At 40.5% G+C, this 11,381-nt stretch overlaps 1 protein-coding gene across 1 annotated transcript; it reads right to left on the bottom strand.

Annotated features, from left to right (window-relative positions):
- Positions 1 to 242: 242 nt before the first annotated feature.
- Positions 243 to 8,671, bottom strand: LOC120778014. The gene is made up of 3 exons (XM_040109680.1): positions 8,181 to 8,671; positions 4,216 to 5,470; positions 243 to 4,099 (listed from the first exon to the last, which is right to left on the bottom strand). Exons 1-3 carry the CDS (start codon positions 8,254 to 8,256, stop codon positions 1,672 to 1,674), a joined length of 3,759 nt encoding a protein of 1,252 aa, XP_039965614.1. The 5' UTR covers positions 8,257 to 8,671; the 3' UTR covers positions 243 to 1,671.
- Positions 8,672 to 11,381: the final 2,710 nt, after the last annotated feature.

Genomic DNA, 11,381 nt, shown 5'->3' with positions numbered 1-11,381 from the left:
TTTTCGATTTTACTTACCACTAAATTCTGAAAGCCAATGTCATGCGAATCGGGGTGCGAAAATTATGTGAGTATGCATGCGCTCGAACAATGGCGTGCTCACCACCCGCTCGCTGGCCACCTGTCGCTTTTGCTGCGCTGTTGGCCTTCAGGCGTGTGGCGGTACTTACAGACACACCAACAAAAGTAATACACTTTTAGTTTTGTAAGAACGTCAAAAAATAAGCTACATTGTTTGTGATGTGTGAGTATATTTTATGACTTTATTATATTTCGGGGTATGTAAGTATGTGTGTGTGAATATAAGTATGCAAGAGCGCTTAAATGCAAGTATTCAAATACAAAGTTATTATTTTTGCTTTCCTTAAATGCTAAGCACAAGATTTAATATGTTCTAAAGTAGGTAATGATAACTTTAATTTTATTCACTACTAGAGCTCGATGTCTTAGGATAGAAAGAATGGCGCATATCCTGGCTTATTTTATGTGTTTTTTCTTCTTGCTAAAAGTTTTCAAGAATTAATTGTATAATGTTGAAAGACTCCCAAAATCAGTACAAAAGACAAAATTATTTCAAAAATATCTGCGTAGTAGTAGTCTACAGGTGGCTGTCAGTAATTATCCGTCTTGGGAACGAAAATTCTTCTAGATAATTGGAATTTCTAGTTGAGAGACTGTATAAATCTTACGAAGTCGAAATAAATGGTGAACGAAAAAATTGTTGTTGGTTCAGCATCAAATACCAAACAGAAACTACAAGTATCCAGTTAGGAACTGCAGATAGCATATCCTTGAGAGACCCTCCACTCAAACAAAAAATCAAATTTGAGTATTTCTAGTTTGAGGTCATCTTTGAAAAGGATTGGTTAAAACTAATTTAAACCTAAGAAGCTCACCTAAAAATATGAAGGATATAGCAATTATATAAGTTGGCGATTAACAGAAATCTTCTGTCAACTCCTGTAAGCAGAGTTTCCGTCAAATAAACTATTTTTGAGCCTTAGTTTGATGGAATATTGGAATAAGCAGAACCCTTGATAGACTTACAAACACTGGTGATAGAAGTTCTCAAAAATTGTGCTAGGAAAAGTTTGATTTTAGGAGTAAACAGATATTAAAAAAGAGTGTGGATTATTATATATAGACATAAACTGATTAGATACACTTTTTTTTGAACAGAAGTTTACAAAAGGTCACTTCATCAACAACCTAATGGAGCCAAAAATGTTCACTGAACCAAGTATTTTCAAGTATACATCGAAAGTCCTAGAAAACTTGTCCTTTTTTCCAGAAGATACGTTAGAAATTCTAAGAACAAATGTGCATTTTCCAGAAAGAAAGTTCGAGCTGGATAACTACCACGAGATAGAATCACCAGATACATCGTAAACAGCGTAAAATGTATTTGAATATTGACAGACTAAAACAATTAGGTCAACTATAAAAAACAACCCAAGTATAGGCAAGCCCTTCGACTCTCATGAGGTGAATAAAAAGTTCTACTGTAGCTCGATTTTCAATTTCGCCTAAGCTCTTCCACCTATATTTCCTCTTCTACAAACAAATAATAAGGAAAAAATCATAACGTATCGTAGTTTATTCTAATTTTCTATGCCCAGACTTCAGCGAACCACCTTTCTGCATTATAATATCTTTTAGATACAGTTGTCACCTAATCATCAGCTAAATGCGCTGTGGGTTGAGCCGCAATCGCTGTCGCAGCCATTGCTCTGAACTGCAAACCCTGCTGTGTGGCCGAAGCCCAACTGCGACGCGGCAGTATACGACCGAAATTAAAGTAACGCTGCCTTAACTTATCTTTGATCTCATCCTCATTCATAATGGCGCTTGCTTCGCGAAAATTTAGAAATATGCGTCCCTTCTCATCCGTTTTGATGGGCAAAATTTCCGTGCAGACATTGCGTGCCTTCAATAAAAAGCCTTCTTCCACATTCGACGAGCCCTCGTGCTCACCGGCGCTATCGACATCACGGTCCGTCTCACCATCTTCGGCGTCAGCGGCGGCACTATCGAGTCGCGCATCAACCGACTGAGAACGAGGCGCTTTGACGTGATGATTACTATTGTGCTTCTTCTTGTTACGCAAATAGAATGGGTCGCGTTCGCTGGCCTTGACATATTGCACGACAGGCCGATTGACTCCCCACTTAGGGCGGTCGTCTACTTTGTGGTTGTGATTGTGGTTACTATGTGTGCTTACGGTGAGACTCGCGTTGTGTGACACGCCGTCCTTCTGATTACGTTTATTACGTTCGCGTTCTTTCTCTTTCTCTTTTTCCTTCTCCTTTTCTTTATCCTTGTCCTTGTCCTTTTCCCTCTCCTTATCTTTGTCTTTGGCCTTTGCCTTAAAGGTCGTGGTCGTTGTGGTTGTGGTAGTAGTTGTTGTCTCTTGATCCTTATCCGCCTCCTTAGCTGGTTTATCTTTAGTCTTAGATGTCTGCGTTGTTGTTGTGGTAGAAACTTCGCGCTTCAGCAGCACTTTGTAGAAATTGTCATGAAATAGGCAGAGATCGCAATTGAGTGGCAACTCTGTTTGTGTCTCCACATCCTGATGCGCTTGTGGTTCGATTAAGTGTTGCTCACCGGCAACTGCTGGCTTAGCTTCTAGTGGTATGAGCGCCAGCTCTTCGGGTTTGGGAATTCCACTAATATTCTTAGTTGACTTCTCCTCTATCTTTTCACCCACCTTCTCCTCTTCAACCTCCACAACACTTTTTTGCTCGTCTTCAACCGCACTCTCCATCTGATAGCCGTCTTCCGTGGAGATCGAAGTTGCCGTTCGTTGTGTGACATCGCCGGTTGTTTTCGAAAAGTCCATTGTCGAAGCAGCGGTATTCGGTTTCAGCTGCTGTTGCATCCAATATGTAGCGATCTGTAAATTCCCAATGGCATTCTGTAATCCAAATATGTCGGACGTCACGGGTAGCGGTATAAGCGTGGCTGGCTGCATGATAACAGCGACATTCTCAGCCGGAACGTCGACTTTAGCTTGCACCTTCTTCGGCTCTTTCGTACCCTTTGCGTCATTTACAGTTTTCTTCTTAATATTTCGTCTTAAGTTTATTGGTGTACCTATGAGCACCTTCTCCTCTTCCTCCTCCTCTTCAAGGCTCTCCACATGTTTGGTCTCCATAGTGAGTGCTTGTGATTTGGTTCGCATGCCTGGATTCTCAATTAACCCAGCTTCCTCCTCTTTTGGCGGTGGTGTTGTGGATGGCTCCACAGGTTCCTCAACACTCTGCAGACGCAGGATCTGTACTTCGTGTGGTCGTTCAGTTTTCTCTCTTTTATCAGGCTGGCTTTCATACTCGGCTTTGTCATCGCGTTGTTGAACTGTTACACTTCTTTTCGGCCGGTTGCGAGTATTAACTTTCGCTTTTGTCATCTTAACATCCCCCGTCTCTGCAGTCTCAACCGTCAATTCAGCCTCTTGCTGTTTCTGCTCCTTCTCCATCGGCGGCACACGTTGCTTACGCTTGCGTTGTTTGTCCTGCTTAGCTGCCTCTTCTGCCTTCGCAATCGCATCCAACATTGCTTGTTGTTTCTTCTTTTGCACAGTTTCACGTTCCATTTGCTGCCGCCGTTCATATTCCAAACGTTCCTGCTCCAGTTGTTTCTGCCTACGCAAACGTTCCTCTTCCAACATTTCCTCTTGCTTGTGTCGCTCCATCTCCCACTTGCGCAACATTTCGCGCTCATGCAGCTGCTGTTTGATCGCATTGTGATACTCGGCTGCCTTGCGTCGTTTATCAATGCGTTCGGCCATAGTGACGGGATCAACGGGCGCGTTCTGACCGCGTAAGTAAGACGAGTGCATCGATTGCGTGTCGTCTTCGCTATCCTTCAGCTCATGTAGGCCACGATTCAGCCAGTTCGGACCGTTAATAGGTTTCCCTGTGTACTCACTGTTGTTATTGTAATTAGACCACTTAGCACGTTCGCGTTCGTCATGTGTCTGTTGAGCTGTTGTTGTGTTGGCATAGTACTCGTGCTGATCGACGGGATGTATGGGATATGTGTTGGAGGTGGAAATATCGCGTGTGCTGAGGTTAGAGGGACTCAGCGGCGTCATGTAGTAGCTGCAAGAAAAGAAGAAAACATTTTGCATATTAAATTATTATATAAGAGTTGCACAGGAGAACCTAGAAACCGTCGTCTTGACAGACACTTCGATAAAACAAACGCGCCCGCTCACCTGCCCTGGCAACTGTCGTCCATGCCGCTGTTATATGAACGTGCCACAACGTAGGTGGAGTTCATAATTTGTTGTTGCTGCTGCTGTTGTTGCACCTCATCGCATGCATACTGTTGCATTTGTTGTTGCTTCTGACATTTCGAAAGTTGTTGACCTGCTATTGAACGCTTAGCGCGTCTTGCCACCTCGTTGGTTCCCTCAATGACGCCGCCCACACCTACAGCAGTGGGCACCGCACCCAGCTCCACACCACTGCCATCAGCGCCCAGCAAACCGCTATTCGTTGTGCTGCTGCCGCTACGTTGCAAACTGGCAGCATCGTTATACCAGATTTCCGGCGTGTGTGGGTTCTTTGGCGAATCGCTGCGGTAGCCTGAGGTGTCTTCCTCCTGGCAACCAGGATTAACTGGATTGTTTGGATTGTTAGATCGATGGGGTGCGTTGCTAGGTGCACCCACAGGAATGCCATCGCCACATACCGCCGCTGTCGCAAGTTGTGTGGCTTGTGGTGGCATTTTCTGTTGCGGTATGCCACCAGGCATTCGCTGCTGCTGCGGCGCCTGTCTTTTCACATAGTCCTGGTGGCGTATTATCGGCAAACTTGGGCTGCGTATGCGCATTTGTGGCGCAAGCGGAGGTTGCTGCTGCTGCTGTGGCATTGCTGGTGCATGTTGCATGCGTGCTTTAGCCGTCTGTAGACCTGCACCGGGCAGCGTCAGCTCATCGTATGCATATTTTCGTTGTCCTGGTATTTGCGACATCATGCTGGTCGTGTGATTTCGACGTCCTGGTCCATGTGACATAAAGGTAGCACGTCGTGCCGGCGGACGCATGCGTTGGTAGCCACCATCATCATCTTCATAATCACCATCAATGCCCAGCTCATCGTCGACCACATCTACGTAACGCTCGAGTTCATAGTCATAGCTATTGCCACCGCGTACATGCTGTTGTTGCTGCCGTGCAGCATGTTGCACTGGCATATTGCTTTGTGTCAGCGGCACGGCGTAGGGATTGACGTTGTGCTGCGCATAGCGTGGCACCAATTGTGGTGCGTACGGTTGTAGTGGCTGCTGCTGTTGCTGTTGTTGGAATAATTGCTGACGTGAGCTGCGCTGTTGACTCACATCCATGTTCGAATAGTAGGTGCGTATGGAGGTGCGTTCGATTTTGTGCGAATGATGCGATGATGCCATGGTTGAGTGCTGATGATGATGCGAAGAGGAGATGAGTTCGTCCATGCGCGCTATTTCCTCTGAGATAACAAAACAGATTTAACTATTAGGCAACATAATCAACCAAAAAAAAAAAAAAACAAAATATAAAATGTATCAATTTTTTTTTAAGTTTTTTATAATTTTTTATGTACATAAGTACATACGAGTATTGAGTATTCCAAACAATCAATTTCATCTAAATCGCGTCGAAACCCTTTCACTCATTTAAGACCTCTTATTAATTGCTTTGAAATACTAGCATAACCTTTACTGGCGGCCTAACGTTTTCTTCATTAAATAATCGAATGAGATATTACTGGACTGATTCCAACAGTTAGTATCTAAAGAAGCGATTTGTTTGCTCTCAAAAATCTCTTACAAAGCAGAATGTGAGACAAGTAGTGCTTGACTTTTCTATTGTTAAAATACTGATAACCTTTGATGCCAGAAACTATTAGGTACGGTTAAAATGTCCTCTTACAGGGGATGCGCTGTGAGCCAAGCACCAGTATCAAACCATTCGCCAGACCACCGAATTTATGAGTTTCAAAAGGTATTGATGTCACTGTAGCAAAAATTTATACTTTAGGCGATAACGTCGAGATGTCTAGAGCTCATCGCTTTATAAACAGTTTTCACTAGAATTGTCGTTACAACCTTTAGGGCTGAATGAAAATCTTATGATAGTTATTATGCTTGCAAAGTATAGAGAAAATAGTTATAATCTGGAGCGGCATGAGTTATAGGAAATAGTTTATATTAGCTCACATTAATTTATCAGGCACCCTTAAATGCTGTAAAAAACTTTACAAAAGGGTAATGGCTATATAAAAAGGTAAAAATCGAGCTGGGAGGTGGCCAGTGATGGTTATTTTCATCTCCTTTCAATGCCGGTTTTGCAAAATACTTTCACCATATCTTTAAAAGTATAGTATGAGCTTTGACTAAAATGTTTAGAATTGTTTAGCGTTAAAGCAAAGATGTTTGTAAAATGTCTCAGTCTAACTGCCGATTAAAAAATAAGAGGAATTTCGGATGCAGTAAATTAGCAATAAAACTATGTTAATAATAGTAGAGAGGGTGATGACTATTGCTTCAATACTTCACTGGAAAATAAAAATTAGATAAACCGGTACTTCTCACTGTCACTCCACCTGCTCTGACTTCGATAAATAATTATTAAATTTCTAATAGTGTTATCTCTTCTGTTAGTAATATTTCCGACAGCCTTAAGCCTACATTTTTTGCACGAAAGGAAAAGTTTAACAAAACATTCCAGAAGTGAACAAGAGACAATGAAATATGTATATATGTTCATATGTGACATAATTATGATGCTTAAGGGGTTATATACAGTTAGAACTTTCAAAAATGCGATTTTATTTATTTGATTTTCTTAATGTACATATATTTAAGAATACACACAGAAAATTTAATTTCATTGCGGTGTATATTGCCGAAGTTACATGCAAATATGAAAAGGCGTTTTTCTCAAAATGGCATTTTCAAAGTCGGTGATCAACATTACGATAATTAAGGCGAAATTTTGGTCAAAAATTAATCTTTTTTTTATGAGAAACCGCCAAATTGTCAAACAATTTTATTTTACTTATTCCTTCGATTTGTTTTATTAGCTCCAATATTACTTTAACGAAATCTGTTTGGCTTTTCTTCGCAGAGGATCCAGTTCAGAGATATAGTGATCACCGCAAAACAGCTTTTTCGAGAAAAGCTTCCGGAGTTCAGCTATAGTTCCTCTCCAAATAAATATTTGTTCTAACTCGCTTTTTTCGGTTTTCTAACTGTATATAACTCCTTAATGAGTAGTATAAAATTATTGTTTATGAAATTCCATGATGATCAAACAATTTTTCATAACCAACGCGGAATACTCAGTTGCTGTAAGAAGCACCAAAATGGCAGAAGTCGTAACAGAAATTCACAAAAAATATAGCTGAAAGTCTCCCAAGGGTCTCTGCAACAGTTGAGGAACATTTCACAATCTGTGACCTCTTCACTCAAACTCGCAGAGAAAATCTGAACAAAAATTCATTGAAATTTAGCAACGTTTCAAAAAAAAAAAATATAAGTGAAGTATTATCCGTGTCAATTTGGCAAACAATAAATTCATTTAGGTTCTGCTCAGCAAACAAAGCTATGACAAACTACGAAACCTTTCACAGAAAAGAAAACGTTCTAGAACTTTAAGAGTTTTAAAACTCTGAATAATTACGACAAAGAAAACTCATAAAAGTATCAACAAGTACATATATTAGCTAAAACATATATTTGACGAGGAGGTGCATATCTAAACCTAGATATTGGCTGGAAGACACACTATTTTAATACTAGTGTTCAAAATTTCACTTTTTAACCTCATATTTGGCTCCTTTGTTCACCTAAATAGAATATTCGGAATTCTTATACCAAATCGAAGTATAGACCTGAAAAACACTAAACAGGCACTAGGGTTTTGCTCAAGGTCATTATTCACATATATAACTCAAAAATTATGTCTAATAGCTCTCATTTCGAATAGCAAAGTCTTATTTAACTGAAATTGTGAATTTTTAGAGGTGCTCTAATCACCTCATTTTTTAAATATTATTTCATTAAAACTCAACAGCAGATATCAAAATAATTCGTAACAAAAAAAATTGAAAACGTTATTATTTAGTTAGTTCCATTTTTGTTGCAAAGTTTATTTTAAAGTAGAGTCTTTTCTTATAAATTATTTATGATACCAACCACGCTCCTTCGCCCATTGCTGCTTTTTTAAGTCCAACAGAGTGTGCGTTTGCCTACCCTCGGCGCCAGTTATCATAACGATGAAGAATTACACGCAATCAGACGATTAAACAGCTGGCTCAATTTAGCTTTATAACGCAAAATTTTATAAATAAATTAAACCTGCACACATAGCTCCGCACACTGCCGGACCGTTTGGCAATTTCTCCACAAAACCAAAATTAGCAATATTTTTTTATTTGGTGCACAGTTTACCAGGAACTCTTTTTGATAGTTTCATTATGCATTTCTTTTTCAAACACACACTTCTCAACACTTTACTATACTCTTCCCTACTAAATGTAACACTTCCTGTAATTTTTCCGTAATTCACTGGGAATTCCGAATCACCACCAAAAATATTAGCTGCCGCGTGCCAACGCTTACACATTGAACTAACAAAGTGTTTCGTGCGAATTCCGTCAGTGCCATGTCAACCCAACAACAAACTAAACAAACGCCTGCAATCAATCGACCGCGCCATGCGTTCGATAACAAGCGCTCGGCAAGCGACAGGAGCTGTCGTGTCGCACTTTTTATTTTGTCTTGCTCCATAGCTTTCGCTATAGCCTTCGTTGGCGCGTCGGCATAGTTTCCTGTTATTGCTTCACCTCGTTTTCTGTTTTGTGTTGGAATGTTTGCGTTGCCACCGGCGACCGGGGCAATCAACCGGCTAATGGGGGTGGTAAACAATTTGTGGTATTTGTGGATTGAGTTAGGAGTATGAGGTTATTAGGTATGCAATTTTTACTTGTGTACTATTACGTACAAACATCTACTGTTATATACATATATGAATAAGTAATTATTACTTGTTTACCTATAAATGCAAGTTAAAGGAGTTGTAGAGGATAATTGATGTGCCTTTGAACAAGAAGCTTGCAGTTCTAAAGAAGTATTGTATTTAAGTCAAACTTCAATTTTACTTGATTGAATGTGTCAGAATATTACTTCGAAAGGAATTGACAAGCTTTTAGAACTTAAGGTCTACTTAAAATAACCTCAGTGACTTATGTATGAACTCTAGTCAGATTACGAGGCTTCGTGAATCTAACTTGATCTATTTGTTTAAAGAACTTAGCCTTATCTTTGTAAATCTTAGTCTGCGAAGAAACTGCTGAAATAAATATGTATATCTAAATTCTAGTATTTCCTAAAAAAAAACTTACCTGGATATCTCTTAAGGTCGTATGAGCTGTCTCTTCTACCAAGCATGCCATTCCATAGCGCACATAGCGTTAGCTTTATGATCCCTCTAAACGTTAACTTGCTTCTAGCTAAACACAAATATCTGTCTATTGCTTATAACGACTAATAAAAGCGGTAATTACGCTGCATAAATTTATTAGTCTACCCCAAACTAACGGCTCCCTGTGGAAGTATTTCATTCATAAATTGCGTGTCCTTTTCAATTTATACATTATGTCTGTACATGTAATGCTATTTGCATTTCTTTTCTTTTTTTTGTGATTGTTTGTTACAATTTTTTGGCTTAGAAATATACGCCAATAGTCGAAATTTTGTATTAGAAGATTTTGAGACTAAATAGCTTAAGTTGTTTAGCATGTTTTATTTATAGAAATGGATTTCGATTCACTTTCGCCTCAAATTTTGTATATACCTGCATGGATGTAGTGTGTAAGAGCAAATTTTCTTCAAAAAATAGTTTGTTTCTTACATAGGCATTAGTTCATATTCATATATTCATTCGAGATCCCGGCCTATGCCAGAGAAACACATTTTTTTGGCAAACTTGTTTTTTTTCATCAATATAGTTCCTTCCAAGGGTAATACACTGATAGCGACCCTCCAACCTTTCAATACCATTTTTGTTGTGCGATTTGTCCTTTGCTTCCAAATAGGACTCAAGTTTGGCCTTCACCTCTTAATTTCGCGATAATTTGAAACAGCAGAAAACAGCAAATAGTCGCTGAGGTCCAGATATGGAGAACAAGGTGAATGTGGAAACCTTTCGAGCCCCAATTCACGCATTTTTCGAAAATTTGGCCCCTCACATGACTCTTCCTCTTCTTCTTTATTGGCGTAGGCACCGTTATAGCCGAGTTTACAGCAGCGCGCCAGTCGTTCTTCTTTTTCGCTGCTTAGCGCCAATTGAAGATTCCAAGTCAAGCCAGGTCTTCTCCACCTGGTCTTTCCGACGGAGTGGAGGTCTTCCTCTGCTTCCGCCCGCGGGCACTTCGTCGAAAACTTTCAGTGCTGAAGTCATTCGTTCGGACGACATGACCTAGCAACCGTAGCCGCTGTCTCTTAATTCGCTAAACTACAGGAATTGTCCGGAAAGTAATGGGACTGATTTTTTTGTATTCGAATTTGGTAGAGGGCATTCTTAGCTAACGAACGGCTGGTCAGTTGTCTCCCGAGCACCTGGACACTCATGACTAACATTTTCGCGCACCGTCTTTCTGTGAGTGGTGCTAGCCGAAAATGCAGCATTCGTTAGAGCAGAGTCGATTAAATTCTGTGTGAAACTCGGTAAATCTGCGACAGAGACATTTGATATGATCAAACAGGTTTACTTAGATATTGCTTTAGCAAGGAGTGGTGTGTTTCGGTGACACCAGGCTTTTTTGAAGGGCCGGGAAGAGGTCGCTGATAAAGACCATGCTGGGAGACCTGTGACTTCGACAAACACCGCCAATCTGACTCGTGTGAGCAAAGTTTTGAACTCAGACCTTCAACTAAGTATTCGTTTAATTGCCCAGATGTTAAGTTCATCAAAACCTGTGGTTCATGATATTGTGACGGAGCACTTGAACCTGCGCAACCTAACCAAGGCCGCCATAGCAACGCTTCCACAGTCGCCCTACAGCCAAGATGTGGCCCCCAGGACTTTTTTGTTTCCTTGCCTGAAAAGGCCCATGAAAGGCAAGCATTTTGAGATGACAGACCTGCACCTCGGCTCTTAAGGCTATTCCCGAGAATTCCTTCCGTGACGCCTTCAATGCTTGGAAACCGCGCTGACAGTTTAAAGATGTGTACCGGTTGGTTCAATAAAAATTTTTAAATCGACTCAGTCCTATTATCTTCCGGACAAACCCTGTATGTCAATGTCATCGTACATATATGTCATACAGCACATCTTTCCATTGAATGCGATATTCCCCGTTGGCAATACGCAAAGGACTATAAATCTTCCGCAGA

The sequence above is a fragment of the Bactrocera tryoni genome, chromosome 5 (assembly GCF_016617805.1).
Source record: "Bactrocera tryoni isolate S06 chromosome 5, CSIRO_BtryS06_freeze2, whole genome shotgun sequence".
Taxonomy (NCBI): Eukaryota; Metazoa; Arthropoda; class Insecta; order Diptera; family Tephritidae; genus Bactrocera; species Bactrocera tryoni.
This window is presented reverse-complemented; position numbering and strand designations above follow the sequence as displayed.